Source organism: Ahaetulla prasina, chromosome 1 (genome assembly GCF_028640845.1).
Source record: "Ahaetulla prasina isolate Xishuangbanna chromosome 1, ASM2864084v1, whole genome shotgun sequence".
In the NCBI taxonomy this organism is placed as follows: domain Eukaryota; kingdom Metazoa; phylum Chordata; class Lepidosauria; order Squamata; family Colubridae; genus Ahaetulla; species Ahaetulla prasina.
The window spans coordinates 10,868,887-10,895,062 of NC_080539.1; the positions used below are offsets into that span (position 1 = coordinate 10,868,887).

The following is a 26,176-nucleotide window of genomic DNA, read 5'->3' on the forward strand; positions in this document are numbered from 1 at the left end:
GGGGATTAACACTGGACAACCTTTCAAGCAGAAAATAACATCCTAATCAAGGAACTACCAAGGAGAAAACCAATCCCCACTAACACTGGCAGGGCAAGTTGCTGTATATAAACAGGGAGCAAACCCCGCACTCCTTCGCACTGATGATGTTACCTAGCCAAGTAATGCAACGTCTGCAAGAAAACAACTTAGCTCAGAGAGCACCAAGGACCCCTCAGGTCAACCCTGAGCTACAAATAATCTCTTCTATTGGTCCAACAGGGTAAGCTTTACAAAAGGGGATGCATATTTGAAATAAGGAGGAGTTTCCTGACTATGAGAGTTATGAAGCATGAAGCTGCCAGTCTCTTGAAGTCGTGCTCCCATCAATGGAGAATTTCAAACAAAGGCCAGAGAGGATAGTAAGAAGCAGTGGTGAAATCCTCTTAAGGTTTGCCACTGGTTTGCTGTGCGCGCATGCGAGGTGCGCGCCAAACGCGCAGTGCACGTCAAACATGTGCTGTGTACGCATGCACACCACAGGCGTTACCGCGCAGCGCAGAAAAAGGAGGCTTAAGAAGGTAAGTAGAACAGCGAGGGGGGGGGAAACAGCTGTGCCGCGAGATTTAGATTCTATATATAAATATAAATTCCGCGGCACAGCTGATCGATGGAAATACCAGTTCAGACGAACCGGTAGCATTTTTAACTACCAGTTCTCCCGAATAGGTAGCATTTTTTAAACTACCAGTTCACCCGAACTGGTAGCTTTTATTACTACCGATTCGCCTGAACCAGTGTGAACCGGCTGAATACCACTACTGGTAAGAAGATCCTGGAATAGTAGGAAGATTCTTGTCCTGGGCATGGGGTTGGAATAGAATACCCCAAAGGTCCATTCTAACCCTATAATTTTGATTCAAGTGACCAGAAATCAAGTCCGCCTCAAAGGACCATAATAATATCAATTAGGGTTATTTTCAAAACATCTGCGTGACATTTTTCATCGAAATATACGTTTCCAAACACATTGTCTCTCAAAATACGTCTTTTAATCTACACCTTGTTCTGTTTAAACTGCCAAGCGCGGTGCAGAAGTGTTCAAAATATGAAGTCAGGTTAATGTGTACATCAAACTAATGTTTGTGAAAGAGGAAGAAAAAAAGATAATAAAACCCAGGCACCATCAGACACTTCCACGTATATGGAAAGCTACTGCTTCATAACTCATTTGGAATAAAAAGAAGGCAAACTATAATCTACATGTTACTGAATTCTGACAATACCTATGGCTCGAAGTGATTGATCTTATCCCAAGCTGCACTGTGTTAAAACAAACAGCTTGTGTGTGTATGTGTCTAGTGTGGGAGTTTGCAGCCGGCATTTGGATAGAAAGTTGATTTGGGGAGGGAGGGAAGGAGGAAGGAAGGGGGGGAAAAAACAACACAAAAAGGCTCAGCAAAAGTTTAGATTAAAATTTTAGACAAATGATCCCTGTGTCCTTCTCTTCTCCCGCCCTGCGAATTCTGCCTGGGGGCTCCATGCTATTTCTATGCAAATAACAGCCTCATACTTTCTATCTTATTATATCCACCGGAGCTGCAGTGACGCGACCCGAAACATGAGCGAGAGGTAGGCAAGAGAGAGAGACAGAGAGAGAGAGAGGGAGGGAGGAAAAAAAGAGGGTGGGAGGGTGGAAAGAGGCAGAATGGATGCTCGGTGAAGTGTAAAAAAATATTGTCAGGAGTGAGCAGCAAGGAAAAAAACACACTGAGAGAGAGGCAGAAAGAGAGAGAGAGAGAGAGAGGAACAGAAAGAGATACACAGACAGAGGGAGACACACTCAGAGAGAGAGACAGAGAGAGACAGGGGGACAGAAAGAAAGAGACAGAGCGAGAGAGACTGAGAGAGAGACAGACAGACAGAGGAACAGAAAGAGAGACACTGATAGAGAGAGACACACTCAGAGAGACAGGGGGACAGTAAGAGAGAAAGAGACAGAGAGAGACTGAGGAACAGAAAGTGATACATGGAATAAATAAATAAATACACAGAAAGAGAGAGACAGAGAGACAGTGGGACAGAAAGAGAGAAAAAGAGAGAGAGGAATAGAAAGAGATACACAGACAGAGAGAGACAGGGGGACAGAGAGAGAGAGACAGAGAGAGAGACAGAAGAACAGAAAGAGATACACAGACAGAGAGATACAGAAAGAGAGAGGGGAGGGACAGAAAGAGAAAGACAGAGACAGAGAAACAGAGAGAGAGACAGAGGAACAGAAAGAGATAAACAGACAGAGGGAGACACACTCAGAGAGAGAGACAGAGAGAGACAGGGGGACAGAAAGAGAGAAAGAGACAGAGAGAGAGAGAGAGAGACAGACAGACAGACAGAGGAACAGAAAGAGATACACTGATAGAGAGAGACACACTCAGAGAGACAGGGGGACAGTAAGAGAGAAAGAGACAGAGAGAGACTGAGGAACAGAAAGTGATACACAGACAGAGAGAGACAGAGAGACAGTGGGACAGAAAGAGAGAAAGAGAGAGGGGGGGGAATAGAAAGAGATACACAGACAGAGACACACACAGAGAGAGATAGGGGGACAGAAAGAGAGAGACAGAGAGAGACTGAGGAACAGAAAGTGATACACAGACAGAGAGAGACAGAGAGACAGTGGGACAGAAAGAGAGAAAGAGAGAGAGAGAGAGAGGAATAGAAAGAGATACACAGACAGAGACACACAGAGAGAGAGACAGGAGGACAGAAAGAGAGAGACAGAGAGAGGAACAGAAAGAGATACACAGACAGAGAGATACAGAAAGAGAGAGAGAGAGGGAAGGACAGAAAGAGAAAGAGAGAGACAGAGAGAGAGACAGAGGAACAGAAAGAGATACACAGACAGAGAAAGACAGAGAGAGAGACAGAGGGACAGAAAGAGAGAGAGACACACAGAGAGAGACAGAGGAACAGAAAGAGATACACACAGAGATACACACAGAGAGACAGAGGGACAGAAAGAGAGACAGAGAGGAGACACAGAGAAAGAGAGAGAGGGACAGAAAGAAAAAGACAGACACACACAAATATACAGACAGAAAGGGAGACAGAGACACAGAGAAAGAGAGACAGAGGGACAGAAAGAAAGAGACTCAGACAGCCCGACAGACACACAGAGGGAGACAGACAGACAGACAGAGAGAGACAGACAGAGGAACAGAAAGAGATACACAGACAGAGAGATACACACAGAGAGACAGGGGCACAAAGGGAGAGAGAGAGAGAGAGAGAGAGAGAGAGACATACACAGAGAGAGAGACAGAAAGGGAGACAGAGAGAGAGAGGAGACAGAGAGAAAGAGACTCAGAGGGGCAGAAAGAAAAAGACAGATGGACAGACAGACAAACAAACAAACACACAAGCACACACAGAGCGAGAGAGAGAGAGAGAGAGAGAGAGAGAGAGAGAGAAAGTGAAACAGAGAGAGAGGGAGGCCCAGAGAAAGAAAGACAGACTGAGACAGATAGAGGGACAGAAAGAGAGAAGACAGAGAGGAACAGACAGAGAGCGTGAGGGAGACACACAGCAAGACGGAGAGACGGAGAAAGAGATAGGGAGAGAGAGAGAGAGAGAGAGAGAGAAAGAAAGAGAGAGAAAGAGAGAGGGAGAGAGACAAGAAAACTATTGCTGGCATAACCCGTTTATTTCAAAGCCTCTCTCCTTCCTCCTCCTCTTCCTCCTCTATCCTCCCCCCCCATACATTGTCATCTTTTAAAATTCATTTGGCATCAGGGGGATCATGCACCATCCATTTGCCATCACCGTACCATTTGCATTTCATGCCTCCTGGTTTTTGATGGGCTGATACTTTGATGCAGTGGGGAGACATGGCATTATCATTATTTCAATTTTCGGAGGGGGGGGCGAGGATGGTGAAGAGGGAGGAGGGTCAATGAGTGGGATGCAGTGTGTGCGTGCACTCACACACACAAACAATTGTATACAGAAGCAGGAGGGAGGGAAAAGCGGGGGTGGGGGGGAAATGGCACGCCAAGCTTCCCTACACGCTTCGCAAATACTGAAGACAAAGGGCAGGCAGAAATCTCTCTGTACAACCACAGAGAGATGTGGTTGTACCACGAACCCCTGCCAGAGAGTGGCAGCTTCTAGGTTGCCACTGTGTTCCTTCGGCCAAGGTGCAGGTGGACAACTTCACACAGGTTTATTGCACGCCAATCAGGAAGAAGCTGCATCAATACGAAACTCTCTTTCAGACATAAGGCCCCCTCCTCGTTCTCCCCTCCCACCCACCCCCGTCTTCTCTTTCCTTCTTTCCAGTTTCCAGCCAAAGCTAGTGGATGGGTTCCTTTTTAAGGCTTTGCCTTAAAATGCTACTAAGACCCTAGAAGGTCAGTAGCCCCCAACCTTTTGGGCACCAAGGACTGGTTCCATGGAAAAAGATTTTTCAGCAGACCGGAGGGCGTGTGGTTTTCGCATGCTGCCTGTATCCCATGGATGGGGCTTCGGTTGTTTGCACGACCCAGTTGCTGGCATGCCCTGGTCCGCTGCTGGTTCATGGGCCGGGCATTGAGGATCCATGCCCTCGATAGTGTGCAGAGAAAAGCAACAAAATTGATAAGGAGTCCAGAGCAACCTGTTTTTGGAGGGACGTATTCAGCATGATAAACCACCTTTTAGGGACGCAAGAACAGGAAGATCGCCCCTCCTCACAACCCCTGGCCATTGTGTTTGTTTTGCACAGTTGGCCATGTCAGATTTGCCCAAGTTTGCAACTCCTCATGGCTGAAATCTATAATGGTCACTGTGACTGCCACTATATTTGGTTATCTTTGAAGCCTGGAGACTTCAGTGAAGCATGACCTGTGCTGGCCTGTTATAGGCTTCTCCTGACTCCTTTGGGGAGCCCTTGCGCAACTGGCAGGTCGGCAAGCATGTGCACAGCTCATGTTGTGGTCAGCACGCGCGCGCGCACACACACACACACAAATGCCTATTGGCCCACCGCTCACACAACTTGAGCTGTGCACACACACACCCCTGTCAGCCACTCGCAGGGCCTAATTCCAAATAAGCCACGGCCCAGGGGTTGGGGATCCCCATTCTAATCCAACCCACTGCTCAGGCAGGACACCCTATACCAGGGCTGTCAAACTCGCGGCCCGTGGGCTGGATGCGTCACGCGCTGGCCACGCCAATGCCCGGTTTAGCGAAGGGGGAAAAACTCCCGATACATCACATTTTATTTATTTATTTATTTGATTTTTATACCGCCCTTCTCCCGAAGGACTCAGGGCGGTGTACAGGCAGAATAAAACAAACAATACAAAATACAATTAAAATGCAATTTAAAAAACTTATTTAAATTAGCCTGACAATTTAAAAATTTACCATACACTAAAAAACCCCATTTAAAATTAATAAAATTTGACATTTAAAATTCAATTTAAGCCAGCCCCGCGCGGATAAAAAGGTGTGTCTTCAGTTCACGGCGAAAAGTCCGAAGGTCAGGTATTTGGCGTAAACCTGGGGGAAGCTCGTTCCAGAGTGTGGGAGCCCCCACAGAGAAGGCCCTTCCCCTGGGGGCCGCCAGCCGACATTGTTTGGCGGACAGCACCCTGAGAAGACCCTCTCTGTGAGAGCGTACGGGTCGGTGGGAGGCATGTGGTAACAGCAGACGGTCCCGTAGGTACCCAGGCCCTAAGCCATGGAGCGCTTTAAAGGTCGTAACCTGAGTTTGACACCCCTGCCCTATAGCATTTCAGACAAATGGCTGTCCAATCTCTTCTTAAAAACTTCCAGTGTTGGAGCACCTACGGCTTCTGGAGGAAAGTCGTTCCACTGGTTGACTGTTCTAACTTCACCTATACTCTTCCGCTCCATCTTCGGAGCATGACAGCTACTACTGAATTAAAAATGTGGGTGGGCTGGTCCACCCGCAATCTCCACTACCGGTTCTCCATGAACCAGCTGAATACCACCTCTGACCAGGCCCTTTTGTCCTCCATGATCTCCAGGAGTTTCCCCAAATGTATGTTCAATGTATCAATGACACCATCTAACCATTTCATCCTCTGCCATTCCCTTCTCCTTTTGCCAAATTAACAGTTCAGGCTTATTCTTTAAATGGAGTTGTACTTGTATTTTTATTTTTTTTTATGTGGGATGGGCTATTTGGGGGCTGTTACTGTGAATATCTTTTTTCCTTGTGTTTTCTACTTGGGTAAGAGGCTGGAAGACAGGAATACTTGACAGGGATAAAGAGTTGATAAATAAATGAAGTCATCCATCCATACTTGAGTTCTCATCCGTATGGGTGGATGTGATACCGAGGGTGAATTATGGAGCACGTGATCACTCCAATTAGAGCCTTCTGGTCATTATCTAAATCTCACCAGGAATGGACTATAATGACTCTGCAGCTTTGATATCAGGTTGAGAAGCAAATAATGAGAATCATAGGTTGCTTCTGTTCTCTAGAAGATTGCCAGTGATCCGAATCAAGTCTGTTAAATTCGTCGTCTTCTTTTTTTCCCCTTTTTGGTCTTCCTTCTAACCTTATACAGGTAGTCCTCCACTTACGACTACAATTGAACCCAAATTTTCTGCGGCCAATTGAGATTAGTGTTTAAGTAGGTTTTGCTCCATTTCATGACCTTTCTTGTCACAGTTGTTAAGTGAATCACTGCACTTGTTAAGTTAGTAAGATGGTTGTTAAGTGAATCTGGCTGCCCCATTGACTTTGCTTGTCGGAAGGTCACAAAAGGGGATCATGTGACCCCGGGACACAGCAACAGTCATAAATATGAACCAGTTGCCAAGCATCCGAAGTTTGATCACGTGACTACAGAGATGCCCCGACGGTCATAAATGTGAAGAATGGTCAGAAGTCGCATTTTTCAGTGCTGTAGTAACATCGAAGGGAATTCTGGGAGATGAAGTCCACAAGATCCCTGCTTTATAGCTTCAACCTAAAAGCCTTGAATGTGGAGGCTACATCTGGCCTACCAAACATCTACTCTATGGTAGTACCTGCCATAGCTGGAACTCTATGGTCCCGCCATATCGAGAACATATCGAGGGCCTCTGGTGGCTCAACAGACTAATGCAGTCTGTTATTAACAGCAGCTGCTTGCAATTACTGCAGGTTCAAGTCCCACCAGGCCCAAGGTTGACTCAGCCTTCCATCCTTTATAAGGTAGGTAAAATGAGGACCCAGATTGTTGGGGGCAATAAGTTTGACTTTGTATATAATATACAAGTGGATGAAGACTATTGCTTAACATAGTGTAAGCCGCCCTGAGTCTTCGGAGAAGGGCGGGATATAAATGCAAATAATAATTAAAAAAAACTCTATGGTTCTATCATAGAGTACTATCCATAGAGTCACAGTGCACATACTATGTAGCCCTGGTCCATTCAGCCCAATACTGGCTGACAATACAGATAGTTCTCAACTTCCCACCCCCATTTAGACCAGAATTTCCATTACTAAGCATGGCGGTTAGAAATAGAAATAGCATTTAGGCTTATATACAGTGGTGCGGTGGCCTAGAGGGGAAGCTCTCACTTCACAATCAGGAGGCTGTGAATTCAATCCTAGGTAGAGGCAGATATTTCTCTCTTTGGGCATGTTGAGAATATATCTGCTGAATATAACTCCCCACTGGTGACAGGAAGGGCATCCGGCCAATAAACACTCAGCTCCGGATTGCCCAGATTCCACCCCGCAAACGATTATGGGGTTGTTAAAAGGAGATAATGATGATGATTTAGGCTTATGTACCACCCCATAGACTCTCTGGGCAATTTACAATGTTGGAAGCATTATTTACATATTTGCATAAATATCTGAGTCCTCATTTTACTGATCTCAGAAGGATGGAAGGCTGAGTCAACCTTAAGCCCGTCAGGATCGAACTCCAGGCTGTGGGCAGCGTCTGCCTGCAACACTGCACTTTAACCCCTGTGCCACCAGGGTTCCAAGTGAGTCACACCCGATTTTATAACCTTTTTTTTTTGCCTCGGTTGTTAAGCAGATCACTGCAGTTGCTAAGTGAATCAGGAGATTGTTAAGTAAATACAGTTTCTCCTATTAGCTTTGCTCGTTGGGAGCCAGCGGGGAAGGTCACTGACGGTGATCACATGACCCTAGGATGCTACGACTGCCATAAATACATGCCGAGTGTCAGAATTTTGATCCTGTGTGCAGGGGGCTGTTGTGAAGGTCGTACGACGTGTGACGACGGGACATAAGTCATTTTTTATCAGTGCCATTGTAACTTTGCAGTCATTAAACGAACACTTGTAAGTCAAGGGTTACCTGTATTCCTCATCATTGGCCACTTTTGCAGCAGAGATCCCCAGTATAAAAGCCTCAGGCCGCATTCCCACGGAACCACAGCTGATCCCTCCCCAGCAAAGGCACAAAATCAAGATACCTTTGGCCGACTTGGTCCTTGGGCTGCCCGAATTTTCAGCAAAGGATTCGATCGCCCGAACTCCCAATTCTTAAAAACGCAACACACACACCCCCAAGCAATCTTCCCCACCTGCCTTTCCCCACCCACCCTGGGCCAAACCGATGGGTCTCTATTTTCATTATTTTTAAGTGCATTGCTTAACTCTCGGTGCTGATCCCTTCGCATCAAAAGGAAAGGTCTCCGTCTCCTTGAACCTTTGGCCCAGGGTGCCACAATAGTCACAACATTCTCCTCCAATCTTTGTCGTGGCAGTGCTGCAAATCCCCAGAATCAGATTGCTACCCAAAGAAAGAAAATAAAAGTGGAATCGCTCCCCCCCAACCCGCACTCTGCCACCTGCTTCCCCTTGTCATCTCCAATCCCCACCCCCCCTCCACTCTGCCTCCGTCTGTAATTCAAGGGCAAATTGTTTCTCTCTCCTGCTCGCAAGAACTGAGCTCTTGAGCATAAATTTCAAACAGCTGCTGCCTGGGTGGTGTGGTGATTTAAGAGCCGTAGCCTTTGACTCCTGCTTCCAACCCTGTTTAAAACCTAAAGTGGGATGGCTAGGAGGTTGGGGCATTTTCCATCCCCAGAGGGACAATTCATTCAGGTATATTGCACAAAGGCTGCAAACAAGCCGGTCTCGTTTTTTCTCTTAGAGAGGGGTCATTATTCTGCAGGAGCAGTGGCTGGAGAAACAGCAGGCTGGCCGAAAAGAGCGCATTGATCTAAATAAAACGGAAGCAGGGATCTGGACCGCACAGTGGGCCAACAACTCTGCTCGCAGAAGGATCGGGGTGGGTGGGGCAAGAGAAAGCTTTTCAGTTTGCATCTTGTGCCTTTTCCACGGGTTTTGGGATGTGCGTGGCTGCTGAAAATGCAACTTTGAGAGTTGCAGAATCTAATCTGGGTCATTCACCAAGACCGGAGGTTTAGGCTTCCGAGGTTTCGGACTTGTGCTGGAGCCCATCCTCAGGGAACTTCTCTCTCTCTCTCCAGAATTGGTGAAGATGGGCTATTTTATGCGTCATACTTACGGGGTGCCTGGATGTGTTGTAGCTTTTTAAGGTAAAGGTAGAGGTTCCCCTCGTACTTATGTGCTGGTTCATCTCCATTTCGCTGTCCGAAGACGTCTCCGTGGTCATGTGGCCGGCATGACTCAACGCCAAAGGCGCAGGAACGCTGTTACCTTCCCACCAAAGGTGGTCCCTATTTTCCTACTTACATTTTTTACGTGCTTTCGAACTGCTAGGTTGGCAGAGGCTGGGACAAGTAACGGGAGCTCACCCCGTTACGCGGCGCTAGGGATTCGAACCACTGAACTGCCGACTTTTCGATCGACAAGCTTAGCGTTTTAGCCACTGAGCCACTGCATCCCTTTTCGTATCTTTTTAGTTGTTCATTAATAGCTGGTGATCAACACCCCAACCAACAACTGAAAAGCCACACACAACCGGACACCCCATAAATACGATGCACAGAACGGCCCAAAGTATACACATTCTGGTGAAACAGAAGTTCCCTGAGGATGGGTTCCAGCATGAGTCCAAAACCTCGGTAGACAGAACTTCTGGTCCTGGTGACCAACCCAGATTGGATCCTGCAACATTATCCTGGGAACACGTGTATTTGCCTTCATTCGTCTTTGAAAGTTGTCCAAAGCAGGGGTCTCCAACCTTGGCAACTTTAAGCCTGGAGGACTTCAACTCCCAGAATGCCCCAGCCAGCTTTGCTGGCTGGGGAATTCTGGGAGTTGAAGTCCGCCAGGCTTAAAGTTGTCAAGGTTGGAGACCCCTGGTCCAAAGCATGGGCTGGCTGGAGAATTCTGGGAGTTGAAGTCCACAAGTCTTAAAAATTGCCAAATTTGGACATCCCAGTTTTAAAATCATGATCCACAAAGAAGAAAGGCTTACTTTGTTGAGCGCTCCAGCACCGGTCAAGATTATATGTGAATTTTCCACCTGGATTGTCCTTTGTCCCAGCCGGACAACGTAAGCCCCAATTCCAATGGCGCGGCAGGTCACCTAAAAACAAAATAAATCCGAATGTGTATTCAGGTCATTTCTGCAGCATTTTTGGCAAACCCTTTGCACTCAATACATGAATGCAAGGAAGCACCAGAACCACTGTTTATTTTTTGAAGCAGAATGCCCACTTATACTAAAAGATGCTTCCTCTACAGTCAATGGATTCACTTCATGAATTAACACGCCTGATTTGACCTGGAAAGCATTTCAAGCGAAGGCCTCAAATTCTGGAAAGAGACAAACTATTCATAATGGGAAAAGGTTTGGTGTACCGGTGAAGGTGCTGGACTGGAACCAGGAGACTGTGAGTTCTAGATCTCCCTTAGGCATGAAAGCCAGCTGGGTGACTGGGAGCATCACTTCCTCTCAACCCGACACAGCTCACAGCATTGTTGTGAGGAAAAGAGGAAGAGGAGGAGGAGGAAGAGGAAGTATGTTTGGTACCTTGAGTTGATGGGGAGGAGGGAGGGAGAGAGAGAGAGGGAGGGAGGGAGGGAGGCAGTGGTGGTTTCAATTTTTTTTACTACCAGTTCTGTGGGTGTGGCTTGGTGGGAGTGGCATGACTTGGTGGGTATGGCTTGATGGGTGTGGCAGGGGAAGGATACTGTAAAATCTCCATTCCCGTCCCACTCCAGGGGAAAGTTACTGCAAAATCCCCATTTCCTCCCAATCAGCTGGGACTCAGGAGGCAGAGAATAGATGGGGGCGGGGGCAGTCAGAATTTTTACTACTGGTTCTCCGAACTACTCAAAATTTCCGCTACCAGTTCTCCAGAACTGGTCAGAACCTGTTGAAACCCACCTCTGGAGGGAGGGAGAAGGAAAGGAGGAAGGGAGGGAGGGAGGGAGGGAGGAAGGGAGAGAGAGAGAGAAAGAAAGAAAGAAAGAAAGAAAGAAAGAAAGAAAGAAAGAAAGAAAGAAAAGAAAGAGAGAGAGAGAAAGGAGGGAGGGAGGGAGGGAGGGAGGAAAGAAAGGAAGGAGGGAGGGAGGGAGGAAGGATGGAAGGAAGACTACTGATAAATAATTCCCAATTTACTTCCCCCAAGAAGATGGGGAGGAATAATAGTTGGCCCAATAAACAACTTGTCAATAAACTCTGAATACTGATCCATGCCAAAACTTATTCCAGTCTAAACAAGACTCAAGGTCTTCCAATGAGCTGGCTGGGCGCGTCATGCAAAGGCCAGGGAGCCCCCCACTCCCCGTTGCACCATCTCTCCAAAACAGAATCAAAACGGCCCTTTCTGATCTCATCCCATCCAGTTCGCATCGCAAACATCCTGCCAAGACCTTCTTAGCCTCTTCCATGGTTCCATCTCTTCCTTAAGTGAGACCCACACGAGAAAGGGCGATGAGCAGCCAGGGCATAGCTGGAAAAGAAGGGCTCTGCCAAGGCTTCCGCTGCAGCACATCGGAGGTCTACAGCTCTCTGCCAGAAGTTTGCCTGAGTAAGCATATCTGCTGGTGGGGCCAACACTTGAAGGGCCCTGCTGCTTACAGCTGCTTGAATCTAGGAGGCCAATGAAAGCCTAATCTGCCTTATCTTCTAACCTCCCCATCCCACCTCCCAATTGTGGATTTACCAGATTAATTGTGATGATCTCTTCATAAGCAAGGGAGGATTCTCCAGCAATCATGCCAGATCCTCGCAGGTTCTCGGTCCCCAGGCCATCTTCTTTCCCAATAATATCTGTAATTTTATACCTGATACAGGGTAGAAGGAAAGATCAGAGAATAGTAGAGGAAACGCCCACCCACCCCCGCATACACACAAATATGATATTTGGCACTAAAATACTAGTAGTTCCTAGCTGGATTTACTATATAGCATCCTCTGGATCTACACCTACACAACTCACATCCTCCTTGTTGGATTGCTATTGATATTTAATACATAAATAATATTCATTATAGTCAAAGACCAACACAAAAACAAATCGAAACAAACTAATACAATCCAAAAACATAATCTCTCTCTCTCCTCCCTTCCTCTCTCTCTCCTTTCTCTCTCTCTCCCTCCCTCTCTCTTTACCTATTTATGTGTGTCTTATGTTCAGGTTAGCCCAAATAGTGCACAATGTTTGAACCAACATACTTAAAATCCATTAACATTAAGAATGCATTAAAAAAAATTCTGGGTCACATTACACTTGTGGAATTGTTATTTCCGTGATATTCACATCAGTTTTATTCATAAAACTGTGGCCCATGGCAGCCCACAGTCATGTGATCGTGATTTCTGATGCTACCTTCCAGCTTCCCCACTGAGCAAAGTCAATGGGGAAGCCTGCAGGAAATCAAAAGCTGCTCCTGCTGCTTTTTCACCTGCACATTCTGTTTATCTCTTTAAGTAAGTAAACATTGACTTATCATTGAAGTTCTTTTTATTTTTCTTCCTATAATATATACTCTTCTTAGATGGTTACAGTAAAAAAAAAAAGAGGAGGGGGTTAAAAATATGGTCAGGCTAAAATGTTACATCCGTTTTAAAATTTAATGTTCATCAATCTTCTGCACCTTTGTCTCTAGGATAACCCCAAGTCCACATATCTTCGAGTTGCCAAGTTTGAAAAACACTGCTCTGCAATGTGTATGTATGTTTGTATGTATGTGTGGGTATCAGTGGTGAAATCTGAACCAGTTTATTACCGGTTTGTTGGCTGCGCATGCGTGCCACGTGCCAAAAGGAGACATGGGATAAGTAGAACAGCATGCGGGGATGTGTGTGTGATCAGCTGTGGCGCGCAATATTTTTTTTACTTTTAAAAGCATTTTTTCACAACCTGTTTGGCCAAATAGGGAGTAAAAAAATGCCTTTAAAAGTTATTAAAAAAAAGCTTTGACGATCACACGGCTCAGCTGTGATTGTCAGAGTCTTTTTTTTACCTTTTAAAAGCATTTTTTACAACCTATTCATATCATTCAGGCGGGAAAAGTGAGTGAGCTGAAAAGAAGCAGCAAGCAGGCAAGCGGGCAACTGGGTGGGTATGGACGGCGGGAGGGCAGGGATTTTTGCTACCGGTTCTCCGAACCATCTGCGGCCATTGCTACCGGATCTCCCGATCCGGTCCGAACTGGGAGCATTTCACCCCTGGTGTGTATGTCGTAGTCACCGCCATTCTTTCTCTTTGGATTTATTTATTTATTTATTTATTTAAATTACTATTTTGCCATCTCCACCAAAAATGGATATCTGCTGGAGAGTCCTGAATTGGTGGAGGACAGCAAGCCTGCAACTTTTGAACTGAATAACTCTGATTATGGGAGTTTTCGCTCTTCTCTTGAGGACCATAGACATACATACCTCGATTCTCCTTCGTCTTCCACGTGTTCACAATGTACTGAGTTCAAGGCACTAACTTTCTTATAATCTTGAGGAGTTAGGTACAGATACTTGAATCCCTGGAAAAGGGAAGGGGGTGAAGAAAAGAGATAAAATAACATAAGGGAAGTTCTACTACTCTTATCCCAAATCTGTACTGCACATCCAAATAATAACATCTGTTAAAATAACTATACATGATTTGTGGCTGCAAATGACATTAAAGAGACTTTTAAGATTCGTGAGATGAACTGAATGATAGCGTTTTCAGTCGTGCATTGAAAACAAACCAGGTTTCTAGTTCTCATTGTGGTAATATGAAAGTGCAGGTAACCCTCGACTTATGACTACTATTGAGCCCAAACTTTCCAGTGCTAAGTAAGACAAGTGAAATTTTGCCCCAGTTTGCAACCTTTCTTGCTACAGTTGTTAAGTGAATTGTTGGAGTTGTTAAATTAGTAACAGGGTTGTTAATCTGGCTTCCCCATTGACTTTCCTCGTCAGAAGGTCGCAAAAGGCGATCACGTGACCCAGGCACACTGCAACCGTCATACCAGTTCATGCCAGTTGCCAAGTGTCCAAATTTTGATTATGTGATGCTGCAACGGTTATATGTCTGAAAAATGGTCATAAGTTGTTGTTTTTTTCCAGTTCCATTGAACTGTCACTAAATGAATGATTGTAAGTCAAAGTTTACCTGTACTAATTCTGCTTATACCACTAGACTACAATCAACTTTGCTGATTCCTTGGCTGCAGCTCTTGAAAGTAGCAAGGTGTCTTTTGTGCATCCACACACCCAAGAGAGTGAGAGAGATACATTTTACGGTAATTTAAATTACTTTTCCTCTCTGAAAACTCATTCCAACTTCACCTCATACTCAGTGGTGGGATGCAGCCCATTTGGGCTGGTTCAGGTGAACTGGTAGTTAAATTGCTGACTGACCCTGTCCCTATCCACCCCGCCCCTTCCAGGAGTCCCAACGAACCCCATTTTGGCTCCCAGGCAAGTGCAGGGAGGCCTCCTAGGCCCAAAACAGGGCATGGGGGAGTGCGGCACCCGCATGTGGCCCGTTTTCGCTCACAGGAGGCTGCATGGAGGCCTACTAGGCCCAAAACAGGGCGTGGGGGGGCGGCAGTGCATCCCCCCCCACGGTCCGTTTTTGCTTCCAGGGGGGTGCAGGAGGCCGAGTGCTGTCTGTCACACCCCCTGGCCACACCCACCCAGCCGGTCATAAGGTCAGAGAATCAGTTGTTAAATTATTATTATTTTTGTTTACATTTATATCCCGCCCTTCTCCAAAGACTCAGGGCGGCTTACAGTGTGTAAGGCAATAGTCTCATTCTATTTGTATATTTACAAAGTCAACTTATTCCCCCCCCCCAACAATCTGGGTCCTCATTTTACCTACCTTATAAAGGATGGAAGGCTGAGTCAACCTTGGACCTGGTGGGACTAGAACCTGCAGTAATTGCAGGCAGCTGTGTTTTAATAACAGGCTTCTTACAGCCTGAGCCACACCGCGGCCCTATATTTGAATTCCTCCCCTGCATACCATGCTTCCAAAGATCCTCACCTTATAGGGGTCAGCTGGATCTTCCCATGCGACGTGGAACATGTGACGAATTTCTTCAGCCAAGCCGATCCGGGCCCCGCTGTTGGCAGCAACGTAAACCCGAGGGATACCCAGCACCCGAGCCAGCTCGGATGCTCTGAGAAAAAGCAAGTCTTCTTGGGGACCAAAAGACCCGATCTTATATGTGATGTCATTGCTAATGACAACGATGTCTCGGCCATCTGTATATTCAGGGGTCTTGAGAGTCATGCGCCAAGCCACCATTCCAATCTGCAAGAACAAGAATTGTTGATGTTTCATTATTGATTATAGCTAGGATTCAAACTTGGCAACTTTCAGTTGTGTGGACTTCAATGCCGGGCCAGCATGCCTTAAAACTCCCAGAATTACCCAATCAGCATGCTTTAAGATGGGTGAGCTTCACTTCCCAGAATTCCACAGCTAGTATGTTTTAAGATGGGTGGATTACAAGTCCCAGAATTCCACAGCTAATACGCCTTAGGATGCGTGGACTTCCATTCCCAGAATTCCTTAGCTAGCATGCTTTAAGATGGGTGGACTTCAACTCCCAAAATTCCAGGCCAGCATGATTTAAGGTGGGTGGACTTCAACTCCCAGAATTCCCCAGTCAGCATGCTGCACCGAGACGAAGAGACCCCAGTTCAGGAAGCGGAAGTTTTTAGAACAGCATCTGTATTGTCTCCGTTTTGTAAGCATATTAGTAAGCAAGGTCAAGGTAGAGTATATCAGCTTGGATTCAATCTAGGTATAATCAGGTTACATTAAATAAATAAAAAAATCAAGTGAAGTGAACTCCTGGTGATTTCCTGGCACATCCATGTAGATTTCCTGGCAACAATATTGATGTGGTTTGTCATTGTCTTGTGTGGTTTGTTTGTTTTTTACAACTACCCAATTTAATCTACAATTTCCTCTTCCATCCAAGTACTATGTTTCCCCGAAAATAAGACATCCCCTGATAATAAGCCCAATTGGACTTTTGAGCGCATGCGCTAAAATAAGCCCCCCTGAAAAATAAGCCCTTCCCGAAAAAATATTTAAACGCATGCGCAGCCGGTCCCCGCCATTTCCTCTGGTTAGGGTTGGGGAGACAGAGCTACAAATCAGGTACGATGGCAAGAGCAGCCCCGTCTTGCTCCACGCGCCCCAAAATAATAAGACCTCCCCGAAAATAAGTCCAAGCTCTTATTTTCGGGTTCAAAAAATGTAAGACAGGGTCTTATTTTTGGGGAAACATGGTACTAACTAAGATTTGATCCTGCTTGGCATTCAACCCCAGACACTGTGTGGGACCAACTCAAAGATTCACTGAGACTGGAGGATTCAAGTTACGTAATAGTAGTTTGTGTTGGTATAGAGCAGGGCTGTCAAACTCCCGCTGGCCAGATGCATCACGTGCTGGCTATGCCCACGTCCCGGTTTAGCAAAAGGGGAGGAAAGTCCCGATACGACACATGACGCCACTATGACAATGTGAGTTTGACACCCTGGTATAGAGAGATTTGAGTAGACGGAACTAAGGATGAAGGTGTTGTGTCTCGCCTGCTCCCCTGCCGCAGCCGGGCCCCTCTTATCTCCTGCCGGACGCTGATAGTTTAGAAGAATGTCCTAGTATGCCTCCAGGCCCCAGCCCTGGCACCATGCCCGGACAGGCCGAGCAAGACGAAGGGCCTGACGTGCTTCAGCCCCCAGCCCTGGCACCATGCCCAGGCAAACGGAGCAACTAAACCCCTCCCCCACAGCATGTTAGCCTGAAGAATGTGAAGCCATATTACCAACAGCTGGAGGCTGGAGAGATCCTCTCTTCCGGAGAATTGAGAGGCGACGTCAGCAAAAGGAAGGGAGGGGCAGGCCTGGATAAGTGCTGAGTCATGGAGCCACACCCCATGTCCTATATAAAGGATCTGCTTTCTGGCATTCTTTGAGTCAGGCAAAGTCTAACTTGGATTGCTGAAGTCACTTCCTGGTCTCCTGCCTGCCTTGAGAATTCTGATAGGACTTTGGCAGAGCTGCAGAGGCACGCTTGATACAGACTTCCCCGACCCGGCCGTCAGCGGAGGAGTGGGACACGACAGAAGGTTTATGGTATGCCTTTAAAGACCTTGAGCTAAAGCATAAAGCAAAATTAAAACTGTTTCACTTCCTTTTAGGACCGTGATGGTGAACCTATGGCAGGCATGCCCGAAGTGGCACATAAAGCTATGTTGTCTGGCATGCGTGACATCGCCTGTTCCTCTTCCAGGTTTCTGGCACTCAGTGATGATCAGCTGTCCTTTTGGGATGTGGCAGTGCAGGAAACTGGAAGAGAGCTGGTCTTCCGTTTTCCTGCATGAGCATGTGCGCCTGCCAGCTGATCGTCACACGCACATGCATGCCAGAAACCCGGAGGAGTAGAAGTTCATTTTTGGGTGCGCGCATGTGCCCTGGGCAGCTCTGCTTCCTGTTTGTGGCCCACACTCCCTTTTCGGCACTTGGTGCCAAAAAAAGTTTGCCATCACTGTTTCAATGGACTCAATGGGATTTGCTTCCATGATTGCTCTATTTTGAAATGCAAACATGAGGCAGTTGCCAAAAGTAATATCCCAAAACTTACTTCTATCAAAATTAGAGAGCTAAATCTTAGGTTATAATAATACGAAATAGGGATACTGTGATCATCTTTAGCTATGTTGAACGATCATTACTGACTGACTACTCCATGCAAAATATATTTACGATATTAAAATTGCTTGGAGGGAGATGGGTGGTTAAGAAATACGAAGTATACATTATACGACATATTATAAATATATTAAATAGTTTGTTGCACAATCCGCCAGACCTTTAGACTTGTTTTTCATTTTTTTTATCCACCTGTTGAGTCCTTCCCAAGGACCTGGGATAGGCAGGTGTTGATGTTTGATGGTGTTAAAGCCGCCATTGTAGGATGTAAACTATTCCAAGTAAAGCTGCCTTTTGCAATTGACTGTTTGGGATTCTGTCAATGCTGATAGTGTTCTATGTCTATGAAGAGTCTCAGTCATCCAGGTCATGGTTTGTCCCAAAGATACTTTTTCAAGAGGCAACTGGATTTCCTTTGTTTTAACTTGAAGACATTTGTTGTGGTCCGACAGCAGCCTGTGGAGCTGGCAACGGAGTTGGACATGAGGCTAAGGAAAAACATGGGCCAGTCCTGGAGGCTGGGGAAGGCCAGGATGAGGGCTCTGCATTGGAGGCAGAGATAGGGCCATCAGGGAGTGATGTGCGGACTCCGGAGCCTCCAGAGGCTGACAGTAATGAGGCAGAGGAACAGGAGGAGCCTGTACCTAATGCACGCATGAGAAGAGCTGCCAGAAGGTAAGAGCAGCTAAAGCAAAGAGGACAACTTGGGAGGAGGGCCAAGAGCTGTTTGGCCCCTCCCATAAGGCTTAAAAGATTAGCAACAGCGTTTGGGCTCTTTGCCGGAAAACAACATTGATATTCTTGATCCGTGTCTTGCTGCATTTATTTCTTGTCGGCGTCTTCTGCTTTTGAACTTTTGTCAAGAAATGCCTTTGGCAGTTTGCCTAATTAGACCAAGGTTGCTAATAAAATTGAAGAATTGTGTTATGAAGAATTTGCTTCGATTTAGTTTGGACTACGCTGAGAATGAGTTAATTCTCAGCTGATCTAATAAAGTCTGTTTGTTTTTGAACCGATTGCATCTACTACTACCTACTTGGGCCTGGATCACAACAACATTTCACTTCTCATCCAAGAAGCTTCTTCAGTCCTTGGATGAGAAATGAAACATTCTCAAGGAAAAAAATAAATCGAGAAAATCCAAAGCATCTTTGGGACAACCCATGATCTAGATGATTGAGAATCTCCAAAGACAGATCTATTTGCAAACTTTTTATACCACTCCATCACATCTCCAGCTGGTGTGCAACAGTGCAGTGGAGACATAAAAAGAATACGTAATCATACCACTCCTGCTCCTGAGCTCCCCGTATCACCGTATCCCTAAGATCGACTTGCAATCGAAATGTTCTCTCCAGAGGCCACATCCTCTTCTCCACACCCTTGCAATTTGCACAGTGGTAGATCTCACAACAGACCTTCTCTAGATGAGCTAACATGATGAGCTAACATGATGAGCAAACCTTTTTGTTGTTGCCTGCCGAAAGTGCGTGTGAAAGTGCACCCGCGTGCCTGAACCCATAATGCAATGCACGCGCACAACCACACACCCCCGCAGCCCGTTTTGGGCCTAGCAGGCCTCCCTGCATCCTCCTGGGACCCGTTTTTGGTCCCAGAAGGCTGTAGGGAGGCCTGCTAGGCCCTAAACAGGGTTCAGGGAGGTGTGGCATGACCCCCTCCACAGCCCGTTTTTGGCCCTAGGAGGCTACAGGGAAGCCTACTAGGCCCAAAACGGGGCACGGGGGGTGCAGCACGACCCCTCCCCGTGGCCCGTTTTCAGTCCCAGGAGGCTACAGAGAAGCCTGCTAGGCCCAAAATGGGGTGTGTGGGGGGGTGCGGCACAACCCCACCCCCGCAGCCTATTTTGGGTCCTAGCAGGCTGCAGGGAGGCCTGTTAGACCCAAAATGGTCCATGGGGGGAGCCCGCACCCCCCTCCCCGCTCCCCCCGCATATGTGTGTGTGACCCCCCCCCCAGCACATGCATCACTGAGAATAAGGCTTTCCTTGATGCTATCCATGCTGTGCCACGTTTCATAGGAATTAACCAGGCCTTGGACTACCGTGATATCTTTATCCAGAAAGGGGGAAAAAAAATAAGAGAAAAAAAACTATGAGGGGTCTTTAGGGCTCTCTGAGCTTGGTTCTTTTCATGGCCTAACTAGGGAACATCATCAGTTCTGTTCCCAACTAATCCTTTGGCGGGATGCCTATCATGAACAGAGCAGATAAAATAAAATAAAATAAAACCACAATGGGCGGGTGTGGGTGGGAACTGGGGGGAAAATAAGAGGAAATATTGCTTCTAAAGAAGTGGGTTTTTTTTCCTTTTTCTTCTTTCTGTCTATGTTGGTGGAATGAGGATGTGGGCCATTGTATTTCTTCAGAAAGAAGTAGTAGAGCCATTATTTATTATTTTCCTGTAGAAACCCATTTGGCCTGTAAGGTATCACTGGCCAGCATTGGGGGTCGGCGAGGAATCAAAACCCAATGAATTATTCACAAGCTCCGATCAGAAGCAATCATTATTTCTGATGTTTCAAACTGTGATTAGGGCTCGGTGGTGGGGAAGACATTGATTCCCTGGATAAAAAAAACACGGCAGTTCAGAATAGCATGGGTGAGAGAGGAAGGAAAGAAGGAAGATACTCCAGCCTGTATTCTGGAGCGTATATAATTTTTCACATACGTTCCCGCTCAAATACCCCACCCGTTGGAAACCGCAGCTTAGGAGACACAGTAGCCAAAGCTTCAGATAATCATAACACTCGCGGTAATGTTATGCACAGTTGAAACGAACTGGAATTATTGCAAGAAAATCATCTTTGGATTGGGCTCAAAGTTATGATAGTATGTGAAACTGATAAGAGTACATTTCATCAGGAGGAAAATGCCCCCTGAGCCAGGGAAATATTATTGTTCTGTACACAAAGCACTTGTTAAAGTATTGTCTGTCTTTCTTTCTATCTATCTGTCTGTCATCTCCCCCTCTCTCTCCTATCTATTTATCTATCTATCTGTATGTATGTATGTATGTATGTATGTATGTATCTATCTATCTATCTATCTATCTGTCTATCTATCTAGCTATCTGTATCTATCTATCTATCTGTATCTGTATCTGTATCTATATCTATATCTATCTATCTATCTGTCCGTCCATCCGTCCGTCCATCTGTATCTATATCTATATCTATATCTATATCTATATCTATATCTATATCTATCTATCTATCTATCTATCTATCTATCTATCTGTCTGTCTGTCTGTCTGTATCTCTGTATCTCTGTATGTATATATGTATGTATGTATGTATGTATGTATGTATCTAGCTAGCTAGCTAGCTAGCTAGTTAGCTAGCTGTATGTATGTATGTATGTATGTATCTATCTATCTAGCTATCTAGCTATCTAGCTATCTATCTGTATGTATGTATGTATGTATGTATGTATGTATGTATGTATGTATGTAGCTAGCTATATCTATGTATGTATGTATGTATGTATGTATGTATGTATGTATGAATGAAACTAGCTAGCTAGCTAGCTAGCTCTGTATCTATCTATCTATGTATCTATATCTATATCTATATCTATATCTATATCTATCTGTATCTATCTATCTATCTATCTATCTATCTATCTATCTATCTATCTATCTATCTATCTATCTATCTATCTATCTATCTATCTATCTATCTATCTATCTAGCCTATCAGCTATCTGATGTTCCTTACAAATTGTTCAACCTCTTAAGAATAGTACTAGATCAGATTAAAGCTCATTTTTTTTACATATTAGCCTGTTCCTGAAGCTCTCCCCCATCCTCTGCACACAACCACAAAGAGTTAGTAAGTTGTAATATATTGGATTGTAATTTTCAATTGGCATGCAACCTCAGTCAGGGATGGCTTTTACATTTTAAGGTTAAAAGAACAGTACAAACAAAATACAACGCGAACTGCCTCCAAACAGCTAATCAGACTATCAGAGAGGAGAAATGGAACACTAAATCAAAGACCAAAAGCTACCGTCATTTTATTTTATCCCAATCCTGCTGAAAACTCAGTTATTAACAGCTTTACAAAAGGACAACCAAGTCAGGATGATACAGATTTTGGAAGGAAAGCTGTTCCACAGGAGTTTCTGATTTTTGAAGCATGTCACTAAGTTAGCCGGAGAGAAAATAGATTCTATACATTTATATATTATAAAGGTAGTTTGGTCAGGCACCAAGAACCAGAACTAGAAAGCAGGGCCCACCTGTGATTTCCGCTACCGGTTTGCCGAAACCGGTACGAACCGGCTGACTACTATCTCTGGTTCGCAGCCTTGGGTTATTTTGTAAAAATAAGCAAATAAAAACCATCCATTGGGAGTCAACTAGTCACAATTTCAGAAGATCAGTCTTAGGAATTTGCACCCAGAAGAGCCATTTTCAGGAGCTGGCAATCTGGAGCCCAGTTTTTAAAGGGAATCTATTTGTTAGAGGATAAATAGATATAACTGGTAGCACAAAAAAACCCCCACACACCCTCAGACTTTTAAAGGACATAAGGCCAAGCAGTTACGTTGCTTGGTAACATGACCTTAATACAAGCCTCTGCACCAAAGGACTGAAAAATGGACAATATAACACGAGGGTTATTTTTAAAAAGATCCCTGAACAATCCAGAAATCCACAGGCTATTTAAACTGAAGTCTGTTCTGGGTAAATTGGTGAAAAATGGCAATTCAGGGTAAAAGTGTCAAATCTGTCAAACAATAAGCCACATCTAAAAAGGTAAGTTTAGTAACCTTTCAAAGCATTTTAGCCGTATCAAGAGGTGTATGGATAAGGTGGATAAACCTGATAGGTAGTCCTTGACTTAACAACAGTTCATTTTAGTGACCGTTCAAAGTTGCAAAAGCACTGAAAAAAGGGACACACGAACGTTTTTCCACACTTACGACCGCTGCAGCATCCCCTTAGTCAGATGATCAAGATGCAGACGCTTAGCGATTGACCCATATTTATGTCAGTTGCAGAGTCCTGGGTCATATGAATATATTTTGTGACTTTCTGACAATCAAAGTCAAGGGGGAAGCCAGATTCACTTAACAACCGTGTCACTAACTTAACAACTGCAGCGGTTCAGTTAACAACTGTGGCGAGAATGGTTGTAAAATGGGGCAAAACTCACTTAAACAGCTGCCCTGCTTAGCAACATAAACTTTCAGCTCAATCGTAAGTCAAGGACTACCTGTATTTATTTAGATTACTTAAAAGGTGGGTGACAAGATTCTCTATCAAGACTGCTTAGCAAATATAGATACCATAAAGGAAGAGAACCTACTGGAGATTTATAACGGAATAATAATAATAATAATAATAATAATAATAATAATAATAATAATAATAATAATAATAATAATAATAATAATAATAATAATAATAATAATAATAATAATAATTCCAAATTTCTTTTGAAAAGAACCCAGTGGAACACAACAAAACTGCCTCCTGGATCAAAGATATTCAACCACATCAACACGAAACAAAATGAAAAATATTGTAATAACAACTGACATGGTTGCAAAACAAGCAAAGAAGGTCAAGAACTGGAGTGCACCTGGCCTGGATGAACTGCATGGGTACTGGCTAAAACACCTGGCCAGCCTCCATCATCGCATGGCCACTCAATTTGATCAAATGCTTCAAAATGCAACAAGCAAAGAATGGTTAACAGCTAGTCAAACATACTTGATAATGAAAGATCCAGAAAAGGGCACAGAGCCAAGCAACTACCACTGAATTATTTGTTTGCCAACAATGTTCAAACTTTTTACAAGAATACTGGCAAATTCAGTATTCAATCATCTGATGGAATGTATCCAGTAGAACAAAAAGAAAATTATAAAAAATCAAGAGGAACAAAAGATCAGCTGCTCATTGACAAAATGGTACTAAAAAATGCAAAACGAAGAAAAACAAATTTAAACATGGTATGGATTGATTACAAGAAGGCATTTGACTCATTACCCCACAGCTGGATTAATACCTGTCTGGAAAACTTTGGAATCAGCAAAAATATTTGTACATTTTTAAAAGCAAATATGCAAAAATGGAAAACAGTTCTAACAGCAAATGGGGAGAACATTGGTGAAGTCAACATGAGACAAGGAATCTTCCAGGGGGACTCACTTTCACAACTACTGTTCAACATCACATTAATTCCATTTACAATAATCCTACGAAACACAAAACTGAGATACCAAATCTCAAGCCAACATGGCAAGATAAACCATCTACTATACATGGATGACTTAAAAATGTATGTGAAAAGCCCCACTGAATTTAAATCAATACTCAACACAGTTCAACTGTTCAGCAGCGACATCAACATGAACTTTGGACTTGAAAAATGTGCTATATTATCCATGCAGCAAGGAAAAACGGAAAAAATAGAAGGAATAGAACTGGGAAATGAAAACGTAGTAAAGCATTAGCAAAGGATGATGGTTACAAATACCTAGGCATATTGGAAGCAGATAACATCTTGAATGGAAAAGTCAAAGAGTCAACGGAAAAGGAATACATCAGGAGGGACTGCAAAATATTAAAATCAAAACTGAATGCTAGAAACATAATTAAAGGCATTAATACATGGGCAGTTCCAGTGATACGCTACTCAGCTGGAATCATCAACTGTGTCAGGCCTGGAAACCATACTAGACTTTAGGTTTCCAGACGCTGCCACATTTTTCCCCTGAGGGGAAGAAGGGGGGCTGAGGGGTATGGTAACATTCTTCAAGCGGTCAAGGTCGGATGGTGTTCACATCTGCAGGAAGAGTGGCGAGAAGATATTCGAATGAACTGGGAGAACGTGGGACCATGTGACCATCAAAGGGGTCAGGGGGGTGGGACTCTTGGGGTCTGTATAACTGGGAAAAGAATCCGGAAGTTCAGTTTTGGAATAATGTCAAGGTTCCAGAAAAACCTCTTCTGCATAAAAAAACTCAGAAGCCATTGTTTTTCAGAGTTCTTTACTAGCATGAGGAAACTGGCACACGATGAGTGAAATTCCAAAACTGAACTTCCGGATTCTTTTCCCAGTTATACAAACCCCAAGAGTCCCACCCCCCCCTGACCCCTTTGATGGTCACATGGTCCCATGTTCTCCCAGTTCATTCAAATATCTTCTCGCCACTCTTCCTGCAGATGTGAACACCATCCGACCTTGACCGCTTGAAGAATGTTACCATATCCCTCAGCCCCCCTTCTTCCCCTCAGGGGAAAAATGTGGCAGCGTCTGGAAACCTAAAGTCTAGTATGGTTTCCAGGCCTGACAAACTGGACTTTGAATGAACTGGAAAACTTGGACTGGAAAGCGCACAAACTTTTGAATATGCACCACACTTGACATCCATAAAGTGACATCGACATGTTGCACCTGCCAAGAAAAATAGGGGGCAGGGGACTATTGCAAATCCATCAAACTGTAGAAGAAGAAAAACGAAATTTGGATGATTATGTGAACCAGAAAAATTGCTGCAGGCTGTGAAAACGGAGAACATTATAAAAACAACAGAAACAAAGGCAGAATATAAGGAAAAACAGCTGGATGACAGATTAAATAGATGGAAAACCAAAGCTTTGCATGGACAGCATTTGAAAAACATTGAAAGAAAATGTGATGACAGCTTTACGTGGGCATGGCTTAAGAAACAAACGGAAGTTTAATACTCGCTGCTCAAGAACAAACACTACAAACTAACGCCATGAAAGCAAAGATACAAAAATCCACCGACAATTCAAACTGCTGACTTTGCAACAACAAAGTCAAAACTGTTTCACATTTAATATGTGAATGCAGCAAAATCGCACAAACTGATTACAAAGCTAGACACGACCAAGTTGCTAAATTAATCCACTGGTCATTATATAAAAATACGACTTACCTGTATCCAAAAAATCATGGGAACACAAAGTGGAAAAAGTTATAGAAAATGAGGTGAAGACCTTGTGGGACTTTCGAATACAGACAGATCGTCACTTGGAACATAACATGTCAGATATCACAGTTGTCGAAAACTGAAATGTACAATTTATTGACACTGTGGTACCAGG

At 44.6% G+C, this 26,176-nt stretch overlaps 1 protein-coding gene across 7 annotated transcripts in view; it reads right to left on the reverse strand.

Annotated features, from left to right (window-relative positions):
• ACACA (acetyl-CoA carboxylase alpha) overlaps nucleotides 1-26,176 on the reverse strand; it is a 334,336-nt gene that overhangs the window by 74,308 nt on the left and 233,852 nt on the right. For all 7 annotated transcript variants that reach the window (XM_058164168.1, XM_058164167.1, XM_058164172.1 and 4 more), the window contains 4 exons: nucleotides 15,387-15,656; nucleotides 13,793-13,890; nucleotides 12,072-12,192; nucleotides 10,376-10,486 (listed from right to left, as the gene is read on the reverse strand). In XM_058164168.1, coding sequence (XP_058020151.1) covers nucleotides 10,376-10,486; nucleotides 12,072-12,192; nucleotides 13,793-13,890; nucleotides 15,387-15,656 — 600 coding nt within the window. The remainder of the gene's footprint in view (nucleotides 1-10,375; nucleotides 10,487-12,071; nucleotides 12,193-13,792; nucleotides 13,891-15,386; nucleotides 15,657-26,176) is intronic.